Source organism: Papio anubis, chromosome 3, assembly GCF_008728515.1.
Source record: "Papio anubis isolate 15944 chromosome 3, Panubis1.0, whole genome shotgun sequence".
Lineage (NCBI taxonomy): Eukaryota > Metazoa > Chordata > Mammalia > Primates > Cercopithecidae > Papio > Papio anubis.
The window spans coordinates 111,792,306-111,817,907 of NC_044978.1; the positions used below are offsets into that span (position 1 = coordinate 111,792,306).

At 36.2% G+C, this 25,602-nt stretch overlaps 1 protein-coding gene across 6 annotated transcripts in view; it reads right to left on the bottom strand.

The window, feature by feature from the left end:
* Positions 1–25,602, bottom strand: part of CENPC (centromere protein C) — a 78,417-nt gene that overhangs the window by 25,060 nt on the left and 27,755 nt on the right. For 4 of the 6 annotated variants that reach the window (XM_003898839.4, XM_021938584.2, XM_009207017.4 and 1 more), the window contains 9 exons: positions 23,419–24,032; positions 21,419–21,586; positions 16,654–16,945; positions 14,897–15,043; positions 13,303–13,388; positions 3,222–3,275; positions 1,918–2,022; positions 910–1,038; positions 217–312 (listed from right to left, as the gene is read on the bottom strand). In XM_003898839.4, coding sequence (XP_003898888.3) covers positions 217–312; positions 910–1,038; positions 1,918–2,022; positions 3,222–3,275; positions 13,303–13,388; positions 14,897–15,043; positions 16,654–16,945; positions 21,419–21,586; positions 23,419–24,032 — 1,691 coding nt within the window. Of the gene's footprint in view, positions 1–216; positions 313–791; positions 1,039–1,917; positions 2,023–3,221; positions 3,276–13,302; positions 13,389–14,896; positions 15,044–16,653; positions 16,946–21,418; positions 21,587–23,418; positions 24,033–25,602 lie in introns of all 6 variants that reach the window. The other 2 variants (XR_647013.4, XM_009207016.3) reach the window with 2 other exon arrangements.

Here is a 25,602-nt window from a genome sequence, read left to right on the forward strand (position 1 = left end):
CCCAGGGTGTTACGTGTACCCTGGAGTTGTCTGACATCAATATTCCCCTACAGTTGTCTTCATATAGGCTGCTTATTGGAATTAGACTCTCTTCTGGACTTTAGCACTGATAGAATTGGGGAGAGAAAGGGAAAGTAGACAGGCCAACCATCAAGCAAGCAATGTTTTCTTACAAGTTGTTTAATTAAGTATTTTCAATATCATCCCTGATCTTACCCATGAGAATAATCTCTCTTGTTTCTGGGTCCTTTACCCTCGTTGGCTGCAAAGGATCTCCAAGAGGTATACCTAGATTTACCATTAAGCTAGTCTCTGCAAAAGAAATACCATTGAAATATGAACTACTTACTTAAAATTATTCTCAATCCTAAAAAAGTTTAGTACAAAATATAGCTATAGAGAAGTTATAAAAGAAAAATGTTAAAAGCATAAAAGTATCTTCCTATTTATAAATCACTCTGATAAACAAAAATTCAAACTTAAAAACCCATAATGATTTAATATAAAAGCAAACACCCTAAACTTCCTATTTTCTGTAAGCCTTAACATGTAAACTCTTGCATCATCAATGAATTAAGTGATGCTCTGCATAACTCTAAGTGAGATAGAGGTATATAATATACTTTAGAAATGTCTATTTTAACCATAGTTTGGGCATAGGAATGGTAGGTTTCATTTGACTGGGCAATTTACTCATGAAGAAATTTATAATATGCTATTAATAATTTGTAAGAATAAAATTAGCTTACTTTCCATTTGGAAGAAAGTAGACATTAAAAAATGAATTTTACCTATGGTATTATTTCTGAAGTTTTTGGAAGTAAATTTCATATTTTGCAAACAGCTTCTTCTCAAAGTACTCCTATTTAAAATAAAATCTAAAAGTTACTTTCAGAAATAAGTTCATACTTCTTTCATCATTATCAAGACAGATCCTTTTCTTATTAGACTTTTTGTCGAATTTTCCAATATTTTCTTTTGCCTTCCTTTTAGACGACATTGTGTCTGGAGACAGTATCCCACCAATCACGAATCCTCCTAAAATTTAACAAAAAAAGTAAAATGTACATGGGAAAGAGAAAATCTTGCAACAAAACTCCTTAAATTTAATACAGCATATTTCCTTTCAAAGTACCAAAGAATATAGATATCTGCAGCTAATAGTTAAAATAACACAAATACCAACCAATTTCATTATATCTCTACCACCTTAAATCAGAGGCTGATAAAACAGGATTAGATGATGGAACATGATTAGATGGTCCTATTGCTCGCCTGAAATCAACAGTCATCAGCAGAGGCTTTAAAAAAAAAAGCAGGAGGGCTAGCAATGAACTATTTATAGAAATCCACATGAGTTTAGTCCTTTGACTTAGATATATCCACCAAAGAAACAAATATGGCCAGGCACAGTGGCTCATACCTGCAATCTCAGCACTTTGAGATGCCAAAGCGGGAGGATTGCTTGAGCCCATGAGATTGAGACCAGCCTGGACAACATAGCAAGGCCTCATCTCTACAAAAATAAGAAAGAAAATAACTCTAAGATGAACACTATACTCTCTTGCCCACCCTACACTACTCTGTAGAAAACTATGAGAAAATGGAAAATGGTTAATAGGAAAAATAATGAAAACTACTTTACCTTTACCAGTTACAATTTTTTCATGTTCTAATCTAATGTTTTATATTATGCAACTGGAAATCTTGTCAGATAATACAGGAATAACATTCAGCTACCAAAGAGAAAGTATCAGCATCTCTACATTAATCAGACAAAAATGAATTTAAATCCTATTATCAAAATTTGGGGGGTGATGATTAAGTAAGGTAATGTATATAAACATGTAGTGTAGCGTTTGGCACATAGTAAACAAATTTCTTATTGACAGACATTATAACATAAGTAAGTTTTACCTGATGGCCTTCCTTGATAATCTATTCGCTCTCCTCGCCAGTACTCCAAAGGTTTCAAGCGTGTTCTCTTGGTCCTGCGAACATTTGGTGTGTTGGAGGGCAATACTATAAAAAGATGTCAGACAAAAGTGTATACATGTTTTTTAGTTGATGGTACTTAGCAGTGGAAAGACTATCTTTCAGAACATGAATGCTTTATTTTTAAAAATATGAATGTTTTTCTAGACAAAAGACTAGAAAAAACATATATTTATGCTAATAATTAAAGAAATGCCAATGGAAACACAGGCTATCAAATTGGCAAATAGTTAAAAATTTAATAATACTCAGTGCTGACAATGTTAAATGTCCACTCATCTTATCTGAACAATGCAAAGTTCTGTATACTAAATTGAGTTTGTTGGCTATATCTTCAAATTCCCATGTTCTTACCTACTTTTGTTTGCTAAAGCTATCCTGAAGCTAATGAGAAGTTGCCTACTGCTCTTAGGCATAATGCTCAATGTTCCCCTCTGTATATACTGAAGCCCTGCTCAGAAACATTTTTATTTCCCCCCTACTCCTGATTCATCATTTCACTTCAAGACAAGCATTAAGTATTGAGAGGTATAGCAGTCTCTCATCACATAGGCCCACAAAATACTGACAAGATCTAAGTTCTTGAGTAAGGCAATGAGAGAAAGCTTCACTTCTTCTGGTAATCTCTCAGTATGAATGCAAGAGCACTCACAGCCTCAAATAAAGGGAGAAACATGGAAAGCCACCCAACATCACAGAAAGGTGGGAACTATCATGTATCTTGACTGGCAAATATCTCTTTGGGAACCATGGATTGTTAATCTTTACATGGGCCTCTCCATGGGTTCCACAGTTCTCAGCTTTGTCTACTTACTACTTTAGCTACTGCTTTGTTCAGGAGTCAAGTGGATTAAAGTGGAAGGAGATGCTGTCAAGGAAGCCATCTACCTGGTAGTTATAGTTTCTTTTTTTTTTTTTGGTAGTTACAGTTTCTTTGATAAAATTATCCACCCTAGTTTCATAGATAAGGGAGGATCATGCCCCCTACTATGGGGCAAAAAGTGAGAGAGCAATAGGATTTATAAATAGACAATAGACTAATTCAGTGGCTTGTGGTGACTTACTACGAAATTCATAAAAACTAAGTGCATAATTTTAATTTATCTGTCAATTAATCCAAGTAATTGTATTTTTCCTGCTTAAGAAAAGTAACTTATATTTAGAAACAGAAACTTAATGAAAGTATTTTTCTCAATGAAAATATTAAAAAAGAAAAATATTCTTACCTAGTTTGTGATGGATTCTGTTCTTTGGTATCACTTTAGATCGTTTTGAGTCATCTACAAAATGCAAAAGATAGTATCACAAGAAATGACTGCTAATTCCATGTTAAATTAAAATGTGTTTCTGGTCAATTTCAGTATGAGAATTTTAAATAAAGTTTGACCTGATAATATATTTTATTACTCCTTCTGCTTTTCATTGCTCAACTGTAAAAACTAAGGAAAAGAACTATTTCTCTAGATTTTGCTAGAATGAATATCATCGCAAGCTTGTCCAATCCGCCTTATTTTGTTGTTGTTGTTCTGTTTTGTTTTGTTTTAGGCCTTTAGCAGCCTGAAACCATGCTTTTTAGTTTCTGTCTCTGGAGACAAGTGGAAAAGAGGGATGAGGAAGGGGTTTTACTGGATCAACCAGAAACAGAAACTTAAAAACTCATGACTATATTCGCTCCCTTGGACAACCCTGGTTTTTATTCTAAAGAGTGTAACAGTTTAAAAAACAAACAAAAGAAAACCACACAGATTTTCTATTGCTCATGGAAATAAGCCACTGGTGGATAAAATGTAGGGCCTGATAATGGATAATTAATATGTTATTTATGAACTACCTGTAACTTCTCCTTAAAGTTCTAAAATAGTGTAAGTGTACTGAATTTAGCAGTGTGCCAATGAGCTTAGGGGTTCTCAACTTTGGTAACTAGCACCTAAAGATGGTGTCATCCCTTCTTTCCCTTTCTATGCACAAATGTTCTGTATCAAGAAGTAGAATATTGTTCCCTTCTCTTTCAATCTCTGCTGGAGTTAGTGACTTGCTTAACTAATAGTATGCAACAGAAATGATGTTCTGGGGCTTAAAAGGCTAAGTCCTAATACAATCTACAGGTTCCATCTAGAAGTCTTGGGATCTCAGTCTAGGGGAAGACAGCAACAATATGAAGATTAACACAAGACTACCATGCTGTAAGGAAACCCAATGTGGCCACATGGAAAAGCCACATGGAGGAAAAGAGATGTTTAGCCAACCTCAATGTCCCAGCTCTTCTAGCTGGGTTCAAATATATAAGTGAGGAAGTTGCCTTGAATGTCCAACCCAGTTCAACTTTCAGATGACTCCAGTCCCAGCAGCTTGCATTTAACTATAAATTGATGAGTGTACTCAAGTGACAATTACCCAACTAAGCCAAGTCAATTCACAGAACCATGAAAGATAAATCAATCATTGTATTAAGCCTTTAAGTTTTGGGGTGGTTAGTTATACAGCAATATACAACTGGGACACAATGTCTGTGAACCACCTAAAACTGCAAATACAATTTTGTATGAAATATATACCTTTTTTCCCTGAAAAGTGGGTCTGAGCTTTTATCATATTCTCAAATGAGTCCATGAAAGCAAAAAAAAAAAAAAAAAAAAGTTATTTTATAAAATTGTTGGTTTGGAAGAAACTTCAGTGATCATTAACATCTAATTTCCCTGTCAGAAATAGGCAAATCTCTAGACATCAAAAGTAGATTAGTAATTGGGTAGGCCCAGGGAAAGGAAATGAAAGTTGGCTACTAAAGGGTAAACGAGTTTCTTTTTGGGGGTTATGAAGACATTCTAACATCGATTGTGTCAATGACTACATATCATTGATTTGTATACTATAAGTGGATTAATTATATGGTACGTGAAGTCTAGCTCAATTAATCTGTGTACCCCCTACCCCCAAAAATCCAATTTCCCACGCAGTCTCCACTAGAACAAGCAGGTCTCATCTCTGTTGGAAATTCTCCTGTGACACTGGGCCTCGGAGTCAGCGTCAGAGTCATATAAGGAATCACAGAAACAAGTAAATATACTGAGGATAATGGGAGTCAGGTTTGTCACTATTTGAGAAGAGGTTTATAAAAATGGAAAAGGGGAAGTCTATGTTGGACTGGAAGAGAGGGTAGAAATGTGAACTTATAATAAATACAGGCGGCTGGGCGTAGTGGCTCATGCCTGTAATCCCAGCACTTTGGGAGGCCGAGGCGGGTGGATCAGGAGGTCAGTTCGAGACCAGCCTTACCAACATGGTGAAACCCCATCTCTACTAAAAATACAAAAATTAGCTGGGCGTGGTGGCACACACCTGTAACCTCAGCTACTCAGGAGGCTGAGGCAGGAGAACAGCTTGACCCCGAGAGGCGGAGGTTGCAGTGAGCCGAGATCGCACCACTGCACTCCAGTCTGGGCGACAGAGGGAGACTCCATCTTAAAATAAATACATACATACATACATACATACATACAAATACAGGCATACCTCAGAGATATTGCCAGTTCAGTTCCAGACTACTGCAATAAAACAGATGCTGCAATAAAGCAAGTCAAACAGCTTTTTAGTTTCCTGGTGAATATAAGAGCTATTTCTTTGGCTGTTTTATTTTGTTTTTTTGAGACAAAGTCTCACTCTGTCACCCAGGCAGCAGTGCAGTGGTGAGATGGAGACTCACTGCGGCCTCAACCTTCTGGGAGCAAATGATTCTCCCGCCTCAGCCCGCCAAGTAGCCGGAACCACAAATGCACACCACCATGCTCAGCTAATTTTTGTATTTTTTTAGAAACAGGTTTTTGGCATGTTGGCCAGGCTGGTCGCCAACTCCTGGGCTCAAGTGATCTGCCTGCCTCACCTCCCAAAGTCTTGGGATTACAGGCGTGAGCCACCATGCCCAGCCAAAAGTTATGTCTATACTATACTATAGTCTGTTAAATGTGCAAGAGCATTATATCCAAAAAAATCAGTGTACACACACCTTAATTTAAAAATATTTTATTGCTAAAAATGTTAAAGATCAACCAGGCATAGTAGCTCATGCCTGTAATCCCAAGACTTTGGGAGGCCCAGGAGGGTGGATCACTTGAGGCCAGGAGTTTGAGACAAGCCTGGCCAACATGGCGAAAACCCGTCTCTACTAAAAATAAAAAAAATTAGCTGGGTGCGGTGGTGCACACCTTGCAATCCCAGCTACTCTTTGTGGCTATGGCACAAGAATCGCTTGAAACCAGGAGGAAAAAGGTTTCAATGAGCTGAGATCATGCCACTGCACCCCAGCCTGGGAATCAGAGCAAGCCTCTGTCTCATTCTCAAAAAATAAAAATAAAAAATAAAAATAAAAATGCTTATCAGCTGAGCTTTCAGTGAGTTTTAATCTTTTTGTTGGTAGGGTATTTTGCCTCATTGTTGATGACTGCTGACTGATCAGGCTGGGATGCTTGTGGCAGTTTCTTAAAATAAGTCAATAATGAAGTTTCTCTGGAGAATATAAAACGCTGTTTTATAGCATTTTACCCACAGCAGAACTTCTTTCAAAACTGCAATCAATCCTCTCAAACTCTGCTGCTGCTTTATCAACTAAGTTCATGGTATATCCTAAATCCTTTTTTGTCATTTCAAGGGTTCACAGCATATTCACCAGGAGTAGATTCCACCTCAAGAAATCAGTTTCTTTGTTCTTCCATAAGAAGCAACTCCTCATCTGTTCAAATTTTGTCATGAAATTGCAGCAATTCAGTTTCATCTCCAGACTCCACTTCTAATTCTAGTTCCCTTGCTATTTCTACCACATCTAGTTACTTCCTCCACTGAAGTCTTGAATCCTTCAAATTCACCCATAAGGGTTAGAATCAACTTCTTCCAAGCTCCTGTTAATATTGATATTTTGACCTCCTCCCACGAAACACAAATATTTTTAAGGGCATCTAGAATGGTGAATCCTTACCAGAAGGTTTATTTATTTTGTCCAGATCCAACAGAGGAATCACTACTCATGACAGCTACTGCCCTACAAAATCTATTTCTTAAATAAGACTTAAAAATCCAAATTATTCCTTGATCCATGCATGGGCTGCAGAACGAATGCTCTCTTAGTAGGCATGAAAGCAACATTAATCTCCTCATCCTTGTCCATTAGAGCTGCTGAGTGGCCTGGTGCATTGCTATGGATGTGCTGTCACTCAGGCTTTGTTGTTCTACTAATAGAGCAAAGTAGATTTAGCATAATTCCTAAGGATTCTAGGATTTCTGGAATGGTAAATGAGTACTAGTTTCAACTTAAAGTCACCAGCTGTATTAGCCCTTACCAAGAGAGTCACAGTCTGACCTTGGAAGCTCTGAAGTCATGCATTGACTTCTCATTAGCTATGAACGTCCTAGATGACATCTTCTTTCAATAGAAGGCTGTTTTGTCTACAGGGAAAATCTGTTGTTTAGTAAAGACACCTTCAATTATCTCAGCTACATTTTCTAGATAACTTACTGCAACTTCTACATCAGACCTTGTTGCTTCACCTTGCTCTTTTATGCTATGGAAACAGCTTCTTTCCTTAAACCTCATGAACCAGCCTCTGCTAGCTTCAAACTTTTCTTCTGCTGCTTCCTTAACTCTCTCAGCCTCCACAGAATTAAAGAGAGTTAGGGCCTTGCTCTGGATTAGGCTTTGGCTTAAAGGAATGCTGTGGCTTGTTTAATTCTCTGTCCCGACCACTGAAACTTTCTCTGTATCAGCAGTAAGGCAGTTTCTCTTTCTTATCATTCATGTGTTCATTGTAGTAGCACTTTTCTTTTCCTTCAAGAACTTTTCCTTTGCATTCACAAATTGGCTGTTTGGTGCCAGAGGCCTAGCTTCTGGACTAGCTCGGTTTCTGACATGCCTTCCTCACTAAGCTTAATCATTTCTAGCTTTTGATTTAAAGTGAAAAACGTGTGACTCTTTCTTTTACTTGAACACTTAGAAGCCATTGTAGGGTTATTAATGGCCTAATTTCAATATTGTGTCTCAGGAAACAGGGAAGCCTGAAGACAGGGAGAAAGATAGGGAACTGGCCAGTCAGCAGAGCAGTAAGAACACATGAATTTTCACTTTCTTATGTAGGTGTGGTTTGCAGTGCCCCAAAACAATTACAATAGTAATGTCAAAGATCACCTGATCACAAATCACCATAAAAGACATAGTAATGAAAAAGTTTGATATACTGTGAAAATTACCAAAATGTGACACACAGACACAAGGTGAGCAGATGCTATTGAAAAAAAAAAAAAATGGTGCCAATAAGGCTTACTCAACAAAGGGTTGCCACAACTTTCAATTTGTGAAAAATGTAGTATCTCCAAAATGCAATGACACAAAACACAATAAAACAAAGTATGCCTGTATAAATATAAATATAGAAATAGATACAGATGCCTGTATTATATATGGTGTGTACCTATGTGTACGTGTGTATGTATATTTCCTATCTCTGTACACTGAGAAAGACCAGAAGCAATGGTATCCCAAACAAGGATCACATCGAGTGTCCAAATCTTGGTTTCTAAATGCCATCCTCCACCAAAAAGAACTAAGTTTCCTGGAGCAGTAACTGATCCCAGAGCTGGGGCAGGAAAAAGACTGGAACATCTTATGCCAAAAAACAAAAACAGTATTCAGAGAATTATGACAAAAGCACACAGAGACCAGCTGAAAGAAAATCCAATGACCAAATCTATCACAATTTGAGTACCATAATAAATGATCAAGATTTTACAACCCCATGGGATAAAATATAAACCCAGTAGTCCATACTGATACAAATAAAATGAATCATGAATAAAATAATTGGCATGGGGGAGAAAAACTGGCAACTAATTAATGGGAAAGGAACTAAAGAAACAGAAAATAGAAAATAATGTGGTACCATCATTAATGGCTGATAATTCAAGTGGGAGTCTTGAATGTATGTTAAGGTTGGTGAATGGAGGTTCAACAAAAAACAGGCTATTAAAATAGTACTAGAATATCACTCCACAATAATATTTATCAATTGTAAGAGAAAAGCAGTGTCTTTACAGTAGAGAAACCTGGCAGACAATAACATGAACAGGTGATCAGGATTAACATCATGTCAGCAGGGCATGGTGGCTCACACCTGTAAACCCAGCACTTTGGGAGACTGAGTTGGGCAGATCACTTGAGGTCCGGAGTTCGAGACCAGCCTGGCCAACAAGGTGAAAGCCTGTCTCTACTAAAAATACAAAAACTAGCCAGGCATGGTGGCATGTGGCTGTAATCCCAGCTACTCAGGAGGCTGAGGCATGAGAATTGCTTGAACCTGGGAGGTGGAGGTTACAGTGAACTGAGATCACACAACTTCACTACAGCCTGGGTGACAGAGCAAGACTCCATCTCAAACAAACAAACAAAAAACAAAAGCATCATGCAGATGGGTGAACGTTGTGTGCCTCCTGTGTGATGCACAAATTACAACCCCTAACTCCTAACCCTATAGCATCATTTCTGTAGTATTACTGTCAATACGAATGGCACACATTTGATCATGAGTTAAGTTAGGAAAAAAACTAAGAAACTGTTCCATGTTGAAGGAAACTAAGGGACATGACAGCTAAATGCAGTCGATGATCCAGGACTGGATCTTGAACCAGGAGGAAGAAGAAACACTGAGATCCAGGACTGGATCCGGAGCTGCAAGGGAAAAGGAACTGCTAGTGGAATCTGTGTTGTATTAACGCTGATTTCCTTATTTGGATGGTTCGAGGGTAGTTATATCCTTCTCTTGCTGAAATACATTATGGGGTATTTAAGGGAAATAATATATCATGTCTACAATTCCCTCTCAAATAGTTCAGAAAAAAAGATGAATGATAATAAACATGTGTATTTATTAGAGGAGGCAGGGAGACAGATGGAAAAATGTTGTAAAATGAGGACAATTGTGAAATCTCGATGAAGGGGATATGGGATTTCTGTATAAGACTGAAATCATTTCAAATAAATTATTTTTTAAGTGACTAACGCAAGGGACAACTCCTAAATTTCAAAGATTAAAGGATCCTAGTAAGTATGGAGATGGAAGAAAACAGATTATCTACAAAGAAAAGAAGAAATAAGGCTGCCTTCAAATTTCTATTCATAAGCATTAACTCTCATGAAGCAAATAGCAATAGTTTAAAGAAAAAAAGATCATGACTCAAGATTATGTTCTCTATTTAGCTGGTGGTTCATCATGTTTAAAAAGAAAAAAAATGCTGAGTCCTTGCTAGAATATGTGAGAATGTCTACCAACTTTACAAAGAAGTAACAAATATATCTGTTGACAATAAGTGTATACATATTAAATATTTTATTAAAGGAAAAAGTACTGACACAGCAAGTCAAAAACAACAATTCAATCATGTGTTGTTTCTTAGCCACTTTTTAAATTCTCTAATAAGTTAAATAAAAAGATAAGAAACAAAGAAATAACAACCAACCAAAAGAAAGCGGAAGTCACAATAGTAATATTAGACAAAACAAACTACAAAGCAAAAAGGATTTAACACAACGAAGCAGATAAATTTGACCAAAGCAGGTACACTCCATATGAAGGCTTATGTGATCAGCAACAGCACTGAAATGTACATAACAAAGACTACAGAAAATACAAGGAGAAAGTCAGTTGTAGTGGGAACACTTTACTTCAATTCTAGTAGTCCTTAATAGATCTCAAATCAAAAGAATACAAAGGTTCAGAATAATATCAAGCTTAGTATGTCCAAATTTAACACATGTTCTTTTCCCCCAAATCTGCTTCTTCCCCAATAGTCCCCAGATCAGGTAGTAGTATTGCCATTCTTCCAGGTGCTCAGGCCAAAAACCTTCAAGTTCTCTCTAACACCTCTCTTTCTCTTATACACCACATCTTGTCCATCAGAAAATCCTGTTGACTTTACCTTCAAAAATACCTAAAAATCCTCTTCCACCTTCTACTGTTACCACGCTGGTCTAAGCCAACACCTCTCACTAAGATTATTTCAACATCTCTCTAGCTAGTCTCCTTGCTTCAAACCTTCCTGTCCCTTCAACCCCAATGGTCAACTCCTAACACGGTACCTGCAGTGATTCTGTTAATACAGGTCAAGTCATGTCTCTCTTCTGCTCAAAACCCTCTAATGGCTTCCCATCTCTTAGTAAAATTTTGCATTTAACATCCTATGTGATCTTTCACTCTGTTGCCTCTGTGACATCATTTTTCCTACTATTCGTTCGCTCTCTTCCTCTGCTCTAACCCCCTGGCCTTTTTGGTGTTCCTCAATCAAGATGGACTCTTTACCACATTGGAACCTTTGCCTTTCATCTTCCCCCTACCTGGTACACTATTTACCCAGACAGCTGCATGGTTTGCTGTCTCATCTCTTTACATCTTTGCTCAAATGATCACTTCCTTAGGGAGGACTTTTCTGCCCACCTACCTAAAAATGTAAACTTAATTTCCCACCCTAAAAACCCTGTTCTATTTCTCTACTCTCAACACCCAACAAATCATAAACTTTATCTTTTTATATTGTCTGCCACCCTGCTCTTCCAGAAATGAAGCTGCAGGAGGGCAGAAAATTTTGTCAGTTTTGTTCACTGACACATCCCTACCCTTAAAATAACATATAGTAAATATTCCATAATTTTTCATATTTAAGAATTCCATAAATATTTAAAGTATATTCAAAAAAATATATCCACTTACGCTATCAATGAAATAACTGGACATATATCTTTGAATCCCCATCTGTATACAAATTATTCTTTTTTCAAGCACCAATGGGAAAATTATAAAAACTAAGCATCCACTAGAACACACAGAAAAACACTTAATGAATTCAAACAATAAATAATATGGACCAAGTTTTCCAGAACAATAAAATGAAACTAGAAAATAATAAAAGAACAAAATAAAACACAACTTCTTAGAATAACAGCAAAAATTGGCTATTTAACATACACCTGATATTAAACTAAGCAAAGATCACGTATTCATCTTTGTATCAGCTTATGGTATTGGAGCTGATATCATTTTACAGATAAGGAAACTGAAGTTTAAGAACACTGAAATTTCTTACTCAAGATAATATAGTGATGCTTCCTGATCAGTGGTGAATGGGGAAAAAAAAAGAAAAAGATAACGTAGCAAGTAAGTAGTAGAGCCACAACCAATCCCAGATCCATGACCCTGGAGACTAAGCTCTTAACTAACATATTCTTAAATAATTCCTGGGTCAAAGAAAAATCGCTACAATTCAGAGTACACTACAATAACATTACATAGCAAAACCTATAAAATTAAGCCAAAACTATACTGAGGGAAATTCAATGCTGCTTCTTTATCAAAGAAAAAGCAGAAAAACACAGAAAGCATTCAAGTTAAAAGAGAAAATACGATAAATCTAATGATGGGAGAAAAACTAAAAAGTTAAAAGAATAGTGATTATTAGAAAAAAAGTATAACAGATTACAATCAAGCATGCATTTTTAGGAGCATGAAAAAATTATAAAATTCTCTATTAAGAGGCATTTTTAAACTTCAGTATGAAAATTTTCAAGTACTGAAGGCTGGGCATGGTGGCTCACGCCTGTAATCCCAGAACTTTGGGAGGCTGAGGCAGGTTAATCACAAGGTCAGGAGTTCAAGACTAGCCTGGCCAAGATGGTGAAACCCCATCTCTACCAAAAATACAAAAAAATTAGCCAGGCATGGTGGCATGTGCCTGTAATCCCAGCTACTCGGGAGGCTAAGGCAGGAGAATTGCTTGAACCCAGGAGGTAGAGGATGTAGTGAGCTGAGATTGCACCACTGCACTCCAGCCTGGGCGACAGACCAATACTCTCTCTCAAACAAAACAAAACAAAAACAAAAACAAAAACAAAAACAAAAACAAAGAAAACTTTCAAGTATTAAAAATAGAGAAAATAGTATAATGGACCCAATATATCCATCACTCAGCTTCAGTAATCATCAACAGATGACTAATCTGCTTCATGTATACGCTTATCAGTTTAACAATTTTAAATACTGGAGTAGACACCTTAAGTGCCAATATTTCATTATGTTCTACTTAAACAACTGTCACTCATTTTCTTTGTCTCTCACTTAGGTACAGCGTCTTATTAATCTCTAACTAAGGGTCTTAAGAGGTAGGTACTCAATATACATTCGCCAACAGTGACAATGGAAACAAAACATAGCACTCCTTATTCCATATTCATAATGCCATTAAAATCAAGACAGAAAAAAACCCCAAAAAACAATAGTTTACCTGAACTTCCATGAGCTTCCTCCTCATCCACATCATTATTATTCTTTCCAGACGTTAAATAATTATTATTGAGCCTGGAAGGTCCACTTAAGAAAAAAAGTAAACCACAAAATTAATGCTTTTATAATGCATATATCTAATGTATTTGCCTTAACGATTATTTTTCTCCTAAAACTGCCATAAGTCTTTCTTATAAAACCAATAGTGATGTTATAAGTCATCAAGAATATATGGTCATCCCTCAGTATTTGTGGGGGATTGGTTCCAGCATCCACCGTGGAAACCAAAATCTAAGGATGCTCAAGTCCCTTATATACAATGGTGCAGTATTTGCATATTACTTTCACATATCCTACTGTATATTTCAAATCATATCTAGGTTACTTATAATACCTAATACAATGTAAATGCTATGTAAATAGTTGTTATACTGTATTTTTATTTGCATTATTTTTAATGTCATATTGTCACTTTTTATTGTTTTATATTTTATTTTCTGAATATTTTCAATCCATGAGGGTTGAATCAGTGGATGCAGAACCCACAGTTATGGAAGGCTGACTGTACTTGCAGCATTAAGCAAAGACTACAATTTCATCCCATAACTGATGGCTGAGCATCATAAGTACTAAATTTATGACTTATAGATCAGAGTTATGGACTTAGTAAATTCAAATGATAACATACTGTGGTGAAAATCAAATTATAAAAAAAAAAAAATCATCATATCTTAATTAAACAAACAAACAAACAAAAAATAACTACAGCCAAAAACCAATGGAATTTAAAATATGGTCCAGAAATTGTCACAGATGATTCAGCCTCTCCCAGTCCTAGGTCTCTTTCTACCTATTATGAACCCAGGATAAGCCTAGTCATAACCTCACAAATAGTAAAGAAATCTTAGCCATCCCTTAAAAGTCTGAGAATTTGCTAAAATTTACCTTTTATTAATTTTTTAAAAGGTTATATGACATCAGATATAATTAAGAGTAGGTAATTCAATTTGATCACTAAATGTGTCACTTTAACATTGTATGTCCAAATTCTTTAATACACCACCTTTCAAGAGGTGGAGACTAATTCCACCTCTCCCTGAATGTAGTGTGGCCTTAATCAGTTGTTTCTAATGAACAGAATAAAGTAGAAGTGACAGTGTACAAGTCATTAAAAGACACTGTGATATCCATCATAGTCACATCTTCTCTTGGAGCATGTGCTTTGTGGGAAGCCAGTTGCCATACTCAGCAGCTGAGAGGGCCACACGGTAAGAAACTAAGATCTACTGAAAACAGCCAGAACAGAACAGGGGCCTCCAGCCAACAGCGATGTGAGACATTTTATAGGTGGATTCTCCAGTTCCAGACAAGACTTTAAAGCACTAAAACCAGAAAGATATCTTGACTGCTACCTCCTGAGAATATCCGAGCCAGAACTAGCTAGTTAAGCCTCCCAGATTGCTGATCCATAGAAACTATGAAACAGTAAGTGTTTTTAAGCCTTTAACAAAATTAAAATAAAGTTTTTGGGTAATCTGTTATACAGCAATGGGTAACTAATATATGTAACTATTATCCTTACAATACATGCATACCTTTCCTCTAAAACTAAAGTCTTACGCTCTCCAGAATCCAAGCTTGATTCTGTTGGTGTGTTATATGTATATCCACTGGTCTGACGCTTTAGGGGAACATGCTGTGCAGTCATAACATTATCTTCCTTTTTTGAGCTTCTTGTAGATCTATAAAAACGATAAATGTATGAGTGTTTATACTTCTTCAAAATAAAATTTTCTTCCAGAAACAATATATGGGTGGGTACAAAGACAATACAATATTGGCTATAATGAATATCAGATCACCCTGTTCAGGCTCTGACATCTGCAACTAGCTAAGGAAGGAAACTGGTTTCTAGGACCTACCAAGAGTCCTAATTTGAAAAGTTCTGATGAGAGGAATGGAGAAGACACCTGCCCAGGAAGGTGGTGAAACGCACATGAGGAGATCCTATGTATAAGCGGCTTATGATATATATTACAGTTAATCTATGATGTTTTACTAGAGAATCCATAAACAACTAAAACTGTCTTCTTTGATATCCTTAATCAGCCTACTGAGGGGCAATAGGGTCCTCACAGGGACTCAGTTCATCTCTTTGGTAGTTAGTTTATTCCAAATATATGCAAACAAGATACACTATTCCTAGTGACTGTATATTTCTTCAGGTTCTAGTATCCTCCTGGGTCCTACCATTCGAGTCAAAAGAAATAAAAGTGATTACAAGAGAATACTATGAACAACTGTATGCCAACAAATTAGATAACCTAGATGAAATGGACAAACTCCTAGAAACACACAAATTATCAAAATTGATTCAAGAGGAAATAGTCTCAAAATATCATGACTCAGTAATCAAAAACAAACTACCCATATAGAAAAACTCAGGCATAGGTGGCTTCACTGCTGAATTTTACCAAACATCCAAAGAAGAATTAAGACAAATTATTTACAAACTGTTTCAAAAAATAGAGAGATAATACTTCCCAATTCATTGTATAAAGCCAGTATTACCATGATACTAAAACTAAACAAAGAAAACAGAAGGAAAGCAAGCTACAGATTGGAATCCCTCAACAAAATACTAGCAAATTCCAGCAACATAATAAAAAAAAGAGAGACAAAAGCAGAGAATGGCCCGAAAAAGTGAAACAGAAGGTGTATGGGATTTCTTTATGCACTATAATGACATACACTAATATATTTTAGGACACACTGCCATTTATTTCAGTATATCCTCAGCGCCTTACTGCTTCTAACACCAAGTATGTATTACCTCAGTAGGTTTTTGGAACTAATAAGAATTCATTAAAAGCATCTAGCAAATATTTGGCACATAGTATGAACTCAAAAAAATGTTAACTATTGTCATCCTAAGAAGAAAAGTATTAAGCTATATTCCTAACTATTGAAATCACATTAATCTCACTTAAAAGGAAACAATTTGAACTATACACTTAAAAAAGATAAAGATAGTAAATTTTATGTTATGTGTACTCTGTCTCTTTAAAAAAAAAAAAAGTTTAACTCTTCGACGACAATATCTTATTAAATTTAACAGTCATAATCCCAGGTGCTATGTACTATTCCCTATTTTAATATCAGGAAACAAGTGCAGAGTACTACTTTGCCTGTGTGTCACCCAGCTAATGGTAGAGACTGGATTTAATACCGGGTATGTCAGAGTGTAGAGCTCTTCATGCTAATTACTGCCTGTCTATAAATGATTAAATAGCACAAATTATTAAATGCTGAACAACAAAAGTAACTATATTATACACATAACAGATATTACCTAGAACAATCAAGATTTTTCTTCTTAGCCAAGTCTTCCTCATCACTTTCCAATGGCTCACTCAGCAAACAACTGGAAATTTCATCATGACCAACGGTACCTCCAGAACCTTTAGCATTTAAAAACTTCTGTACTCTTTGGTTGCCTTTAGTTGCTATCTTCTGCCTTTTAAGTGGAATAGTTTTTTCTCCAATATTCTTAGATGACTGATTTGTTTTCTTAGCAGATTTTTGTCTACTGTTGCGATGCACTGGTAATTCATTTCTTATTGAAGAATTGCTATAAACAGGACCTGAAGGATTCAATGATAACCTAAAGTTAGTATGTTTGTCCAGATGATTTGGCTCACTGAAATATCAACAGTATTTATATTTGCATATAAACATATACACATACACACACACACACATCTCATAGGCTAATTTCCAAATTAAATTCTTTAAACAATGTAGCTCCTTCAGTTTACAGATACATGAAACAGGTCCTTCAAATCTGTCACAGGCTTCAAGAAACACTCTCTGGCTCTGCCCACCGCCCTTTTGGCCATCCTTAATATTGGATATTCCCCAAGGTGACAGCTTCAGCTTTTCACTCCATATACCTTCTTCATTACCCAAGTGGGAACAGAGGTAGTAGGCTTGACATTGACATGTTTTTTCTATTAATAATTTTAATTGGCTGAGGTCAATTCTATCATTATAAGCATTTTATATTTATGTTTATTTAAGCTTCCTAGTTACTCCTACCTTCAGTCTTCCTTGCAAGGAAAAAAAAAAAAAGTTGTCTAGTCTAGTATCAAATAAGTTGGCCTAAAAAAACTGTTGAAAATTTCCGTAATTAGCATAGGGAAAATACTAAGTAAACAGAAAACTCTGCTACTGAGCAGAGTGGCAGAGGTGTTTTCAAATTCATGCTGGATAATTTGAAAGGCCCAGTCCAATGTTAAACTATGTCACTCACAATCCTTGAAATTCTTGTATAAGGCCTGTCCTGAGAAAAACCTTAAGGGAGATGTAATTTCCCTATTCATTAGATGGTATGTTCTCACTAAGCTTTTTATGAACCATAAGAATAGCTCTATACCATACTCAAATGTGTTCAAATTGGTCAACACCTGTTACAGGAGTTATGTAACCAGGCATAGTCATTAGTGGCAGACAAAAGAAAGGAACCACAGCAAGAAACTTTTAGAAGGGCCAAGACTAGGACAGTAGAACAAGAGGGTCAAAAACTGATTCCATCTGGGAATAATATTTAGTTGGATCAAGAAAAACAACATAGAAACCATTAAGAAACTGTTGAGACTAAACCCCCAAACATATGAGAATCATCAACTTGTAGCCCTCCAAGTTACCAGATTTGTGCTGAAAACATTTAAAAATTAATAATGAAGAATAAATTTGGTTTACTTGTTGTAATATTTCTATAAGTGTGGTCAAAAGGGATGTGAGATTGTGGACATAAGTTAGAGCTGACAGTAATAAATAGCTGTGGTATTAGTTGGTTTTCTAGGAGAAAAGCCATGAGAAGAATTAACAAATTTAAACCAAAGGGTTTCAGGACATTGAATCAGATGAAAGATGAACATTAGCTTATTTTTGAGACTCACCTATTTAGGCTGTATGATGACTGGAAGGACTTGAAGGACTTATCTACCCAGAGCTTTAATTACTATCTATATGCTGACACCTATAATATCCACCTATTGCTCTCCTCTAAAACTGCCTCTCTTGCTTTATTTCTTATCTTAATGAAAAATACAACTACCTATTCTATCCAGATATCTAAATCAGAAACTTGAATTATGCAAGACTACTACTGCTATCCACAATCATGCCCTAAATCCTATCAATTCTACTTTGTTAATGCCTTTCAAATCTTTCAAGCTCTCCCTCCTGTCATCAGCAGAAGCCCTCATCATTTCATATCTGGATTATATCAGTCTCTTTACTAATCTCCCCCATTCTAGTCTTGTTATTTTTCAATCCATTCTTTACACTGCTGCAAGAATCACCTTTGGAAAACAAAAACTGGATCATTACAACCCTGCTTAATTATTTTAGTTATTATGTATAGCTTCAGGATAAAGTCCAAATACTTTAAACATCAATTCATATCTACATCTAGATTTGCTTATTTCATAAACTGCATCTCCCAAAACCCCCCTCCAAACAAACAAACCAAAAAAAGCCATCAGTACTGAACTACCTATAGTTTCTCTAAAGCACTGGTTGTCAAAAGGCAGTCTCTAGACCAGCAAGATCCGCATTATCTGGGAATTTGAAATGCAAATTATCGTGACTCACCTCAGACCCAGGGAATCAAAGATTTTTCAGAGCAGGGCCCAGTAATCTGTATCTTAATAAGCTCCCAGACAATTCTAAAGCACGCCAAATTTAAAAAAGAAAAGATCAAGCTCTCTGCTCCATATCTCTGCACAAGCTACTTCTACTTAAAATATTCCATAACTTCCTCCTTACTCCACTCAATCACTTAGCTAACTCCTAATTCATCCTTCAGGAAGCTTTCCCTAATTTCCAAGTCTTAGGTAGCTTGCTATCAACATACAACTGTTTACTTACCTCTACCCCGCTCCTCCAGCAGACTAATTCCTTGACCCCAAGTAACTGACTGGTATTTTATCTATGTATATTCCCAATGCCTAATGACAGAGGCAGGACTATGGTGAAACAAAAGTAGCCTCAGCTGGAAAATTCAAGAAGGTGCTCATTTTTAGGTCTGTGTAAGTACAGAACCCGAACTAATACAATCCTGTGACTGAGTGCCTTAAATTTTTCACCCTAGTGTCTCATTGTCTTACCCTAGTCCTGGTCCTACTTTACCTCATTCCTGTCCCATGGCAAGTACTCCATATACATACATTTCTTCGTATATATGAAAGGGCAACAGTGTCACATGTACTACAGGCAGGCTGGGGGCAAGACAAGTTGTTCTTCTTAACTTCAGACTTCAATTTCTTCTCCCATCAGATGACAGTTTAGACTATATGATATATAAGGATTCCTCCACTTTTTCAACTCCCAGATTGATCAAAAATCCAACATCTATTTCAGGACTGTTAAATAAGTGTTTTTTGATAGTTTCAGAGATCTAGCACATTTATCCAAGTTCTGTAAGAACTTATTTACCCATCTATTTATGTGCTCATCTGACACAGTTGTGATGCACTGGTAATTTCTTTAGCATTTCAGGCATCCTGGGGCAGAAAAGTGAGCTCCTCAAAGCAGTAACAGTATTATTTAACACTTCAGTACTAACATATGCCAAACCTACTATGCTAATAGCATTTAAACCTTATAAAAACTCAATGAGGTAATCATGTTACAGAATGAGAAACTAAACAAAGTAATCTACTCAAAGTGGAAGAGTGATACTTTGAACTCAGATCTGACTCCAAAATCCAAAGGCTGTAACAAAATAAATACTTGCTGCTATCAATCAAGAAACTCAATGATTTAATAATTCATAGCAGGGAGTAGATGGATAGCATTAGGAGATATACCTAATGTAAATGACGAGTTAATGGGTGCAGCACACCAACATGGCACATGTATACATATGTAACAAACCTGCACATTGTGCACATGTACCCTAGAACTTAAAGTATAATAAAAAAATTAAAAAATAATAATTCATAGCAATAAGGCCTCACAGATACAATGCCATAGTTGTACTAATCTTTCACTTATTAATCTAAATGCCCAACAGTCAATAGTATTTGTGTATGAGAATGCCACCTTATGATCCACCAATCTTTTCAGGATCATTTCCTTTAAAAAAGTGACAATTCTTCCAAAACAATAAATGTTTCATATTGTAAAGAAAAAAGTTAGCAAAGCAGCTCTGAGTATACCACCTTTAAAAGGGCCTGCTTTCAAAGTTAGCCCTGTAAACTTAAATTTCAGGAGTGTTCCTGTCATTTCCTATTTGGCAAATGTGGTGTTGTGGGCTTAAACCGCTTATACAAAAAATATGGTTTAGGCAAATATTGCCTTCCTTCAGGGAGTCTGGAATTGTAGTACTTGCTAGGTAGAGAGTACCTATGTGACCACCCCCCATAAAGATCTTGGGCACTAAGTCTCTAGTGAGCTTCCCTGATAGACATTTTGCCTATTTGTCACAACTCATTGCTAGAGGAATTAAGCAACTCCTGTGGGAATCCACTGGGAAAGGACTCTTCAAGCTTCTGCTGATTTCCTCCAGACTTGGCCCATGCACTTTTTTTCCACTGAATTTGCACGGTATCCTTTCACTGTAATGAATCACAGCCACGAATACAACTATATGCCCAATTATCCTAGCAAATTACCAGATCTGAGGGTAGTCTTGGGAACCACCAACACAAGTAATTTACTTTTTTATGTGTAATAAACTATAATCTTTTAGATTATAAACTCCTTGGTGGCAGAACCTCATATGATCAACCTTTGTATCCCTCACAGACAAGACATTAAAATAGCTGGATTATTTATATTGCCTTTCCCAACTAGAACATAAGCTCCATGAGAGCAGGGATTTTTGGTTTGGGGTTTTGTTTTCCCATAGCTATTATCCCTCTACCTAAAATACTGTATGTATTAAAGCTTTAAGGAATATCTTTACAATTGATTTAATATTCCTTTTGATGACCCAATTTAACTTGGTCCTCATGATATTCTCTCTATAGAAATAAAAAATCAAACATAATGTCCCTTACAGAATGATTTTATCTATGAACAAACATAATTTAAATAAAAATACTTACTCTCCTCTGATTTTACCACCCACCAATCAGATGGACGTCTGGAAATTCTTCGACTTCTCGTGACAGCTGAAATCACTTCTTCAGGCACAAGTTTGTTCTTGGACTCATTGGAAAAGTGCTTCTTTTTAGCTTCTCCCTTATCTTTTCTAGCGCTACTTTTCTTGCTTCCTAAAATAAAGAAAACCATAAAACCAATTCACAATCTACTAAAAAAGTTTTCAGAAAACCACAAGATTATTAAAAAAAAAAAACCCTCAATTATAGGAACTTCTTAAATTTATCCTGTGGCCTTCTTTTCATGTCTATTTTTAAAAGTCACATGTTCTCTTTCTGTCAATTATACGTGCTTCTGAAGTAAGCACTAACTTCCTATTAAAATGCAATTTTTTCCGCACTGCTTGATAACTCTTATACACTCCTCAGCCAAAAAAAAAGTATCTTCTGAAACTGAAAAAAAAATACAGTTCCTTCCTACAACTTCCCAAGTAAAATTAGGCAATTACTGCTTTCCTGTTTAGAAATGACTTTTTTCAACCTAAGAAGAGGAGATTTAAAGTGTGATTAAATTATAAACTCTGAAATAGAGGCATTATTTTGCATCATCCAGGCTGACACAATCTAAGTATGTGTCCTTTAAAAGCTGTGGTCAGAGAGATGAAATGATGGAAGAAGAGGCAAGATAAATTCAAAACATGAGAAGGCTGGTATTGCTAGTTTTGTAGATGGTGGAGGAGGACCATGAGTCAAGGAATATAGGTAGTTTCCAGAGGCTAGAAAAGGCAAAGAAACAGATTTTCTCCCAAAATCACTAGAAAGAAAGAAAGCCCCACCAATACCTTGATTTTATCCCAGTGGGACATCTGACCCACAGAACTGTAAGATAATCAATGTTTGTTGTTTTAAGCCAATAAGTGTATGGTAACTTGTCATATGACAGCAATAGAAAATTAATACAACTGGCATGGTAATTTTTTTTTTTTTTTTTTTTTTTTTGAGACGGAGTCTCGCTCTGTCGCCCAGGCTGGAATGCAGTGGCCAGATCTCAGCTCACTGCAAGCTCCGCCTCCCGGGTTCATGCCATTCTCCTGCCTCAGCCTCCCGAGTAGCTGGGACTACAGGCATCTGCTACCTCGCCCGGCTAGTTTTTTGTATTTTTTTAGTAGAGACGGGGTTTCACCGGGTTAGCCAGGATGGTCTCGATCTCCTGACCTCGTGATCCACCCGTCTCGGCCTCCCAAAGTGCTGGGATTACAAGCTTGAGCCACTGCGCCCGGCCTGGCATGGTAATTAATGACAGCATTATATTCACTAACCAATCTAGATACAGAATATATGTAAAAATTAGTGTGTAGAAAATAGCAGATACTCAGTAAATATTTAATATTGACAATTATAGAGACCATCCTTCAAGCGTACTTCCTTCATATGTCTTTTCCTAAGAAATTATGGATAAATCAAAATTTTGTACCCTCCCTTTTAATCCTATGCATGTATGTATATTATCTATTGTTCTACAGAACCCACCAGAATGATCTCGTTAACAGTAGAAATAATGGGTTAGTAATTTTTGTGATTACAGTGCCTAATGCAGTGTATGGCATTCAACAACTGTTAGATAAATGAGTGAATGATGGAAGAGAATGGATTTTTATCTCTATAAAAAATAGTCCCACGGTACCCTAGGATTTTTTTTAACATTTTTATTTTCTAAAGAATTTATCATTTGTCTTATTCATGTTCTGATACTAACTTGTTTACTAGCCTTTCCTTTTCACTTTGCCCTCTATGTATACTGCCATCTCACAAGATAAACAAAAACTATGTAAGTTAGAATTAAATTATATATAAAATTAAAAGATTCTAGAAAAGAACTTATAGGCTTTTCGGGCTCTTTGTTCATTTAGGTTTACTTTGCCTACTTGCCAAAGTTAAGTTGGGATATTAAAAAACATAAAATGGGTAGAATAATGATCACAGTTATATTTAATATAAACACTTACCCACAGGTGACATCTGTTTTTTGGAAACACAATCATTTCCTATCTCTTCACGCTCTTCTATATTTCTGTCTGAATTTCTTTGAAATTTGTCTTGGGTAGTATGTGACATACGTATGTTTTCATCTTTAGACTGTCCCACATCAAGCTGTTCTTCAGCTGGTTTAGCCTTAAATTTTCTTCTCTGTTTTTGTTTTATAGTCCTTTTGCTTCCAGATGATTTTTCTGCATCCTTGGAACACATTTCATATTTTGCAGATTTACAATCATTTTCCGTTTCACCTGTCAAAGCATAACTTGTATCCAGTACTGTTTTATCAGAGGACTGAGATGGTTCTACTGGGTGAGGTTCATGAGAATGTTTGCCATTTGCCAAAGTCTTAGGTAATATATTATGATGCTTTTCTCTTGACTTTCTATTTTGAAGCAGTGTAGTGCTCTCAGCCGGAGATATTGGGCGTTGTTTCAGAGGCCCTGCCTTTCTTGGTATTGTAATCCAAGATCTACTGGCAAAACTTTGATCTGACTCATCAATTATAAATTCATCCTCTATCACCTTCTTATCATCGGGAGGACACGAATAAGGTGGAGCAGTTGCCGCATGCCTAACAACGGGACTGAAACAGGGTGATACTTTTAACAGTTCAAAAAAATACAGCTTTTAGATTTGTTTAGTAAAGAAAATCATCTAAGAAATAAAATCTAAATATCTTTTAAACAGTTTATGCATCTCCTCAATTTACACTTAATCGTACAAATCTTTCCCTCCTTTTACATTTCTATGCCTGTTCACCCTCATTTATAATAGTAATGACATCACAAAAATTTAGAACTAGAAATCTAGACATCAACTAATTTGATCCCACCCACCCACCCATTATATATACTAAAACTGAAGCCCAAAGAGGTATAATTATAACCCAGATACATTGACTCACAGTCCAAAATGAATGCCACTATTATATATAATCTTATATTAAATTACATATTTGTATACATATCTTTTGGGGTCTGAATTTCTTCACATTCAAATGAGCCAACAAGATTATTTCTGACAACACTCCAAGTCTAATATTTGACTTGCACTACTACTAAATTATAAGAGATTGGGGAGGCCAGGCACGGTGGCTCACGTCTGTAATACCAGCACTTTGGGAGGCCAAGGCGGGTGGATCACCTGAGGTCAGGAGTTGAAGACCAGCGTGGCCAACATGGTGAAACCCCATCTCTACTAAAAATACAAAAATTAGCCAGGCATGATGGCGGGTCCCTGTAATACCAGCTACTTGGGAGGCTGAGGCGGAAGAATCGCTTGAACCCAGGAGGCAGATGTTGCAGTGAGCCGAGATCGTGCCACTGCACTCCAGCCTGGGTGACTGAGCAAAACTCTATCTCAGACAAAAAAAAAAGGGAGAGAGATTGGGGAAAATTTCTTCCTATCTTTTTTTACATTCCACAGTTCTTCACACATGGCAACACCAAATACACAGATGGTTGAATGAATGTAAAAATTACTAATATTACTATAGGACTATAAATTGTAGACCCACAGAACTATAATAAATGTTGTTTTAGGCCGCTAAGTGTGTAGTGACTTGTTATACGACAGCATATGTGTAAAAATGCATTTCGTTTGGATATTTCATATATATTTCCATATTATAATCATGGTATAGAAATAAATGGAGTGCATCTAGAGAGGTAGCATAAGCACAAAAGAAATATAGTGCCACAGAAACAGGAAAAAATAAAAGGCAAGTCTTATCACAAGGCATACAATGCTATAGAATGTCATAAATAATGTAGTCAATGTTTCCCAACTCTAGACCTTTCTCCATAGTCCTAGCCCAAACTACGTATTTTACTAAAAGGCAGAAAGCCTATATGATGAATATTATTGTTGTTTCCCACGCCAAATGTTGTAAAAGGATAAAGAGTAAGACAGACAATTTCAGCTACTATCTTACGGCTTATAATCGAACATCAACATTAATTCTTAAATTTTCATAAAAGCATGTACATGTTAAGTACATACATGAGGTGTTGAATAAATTAAGACTAGTGCATTGAAATTACAGAGTACCTCCTCCAATTAGTCAGAAAAATTTTCCAGAGAAGGAAGGAATTATTCCAAGGATGGTAATCTGATAGACTAATTTTACATTTCCCTGATTGTTTTAATAGCTT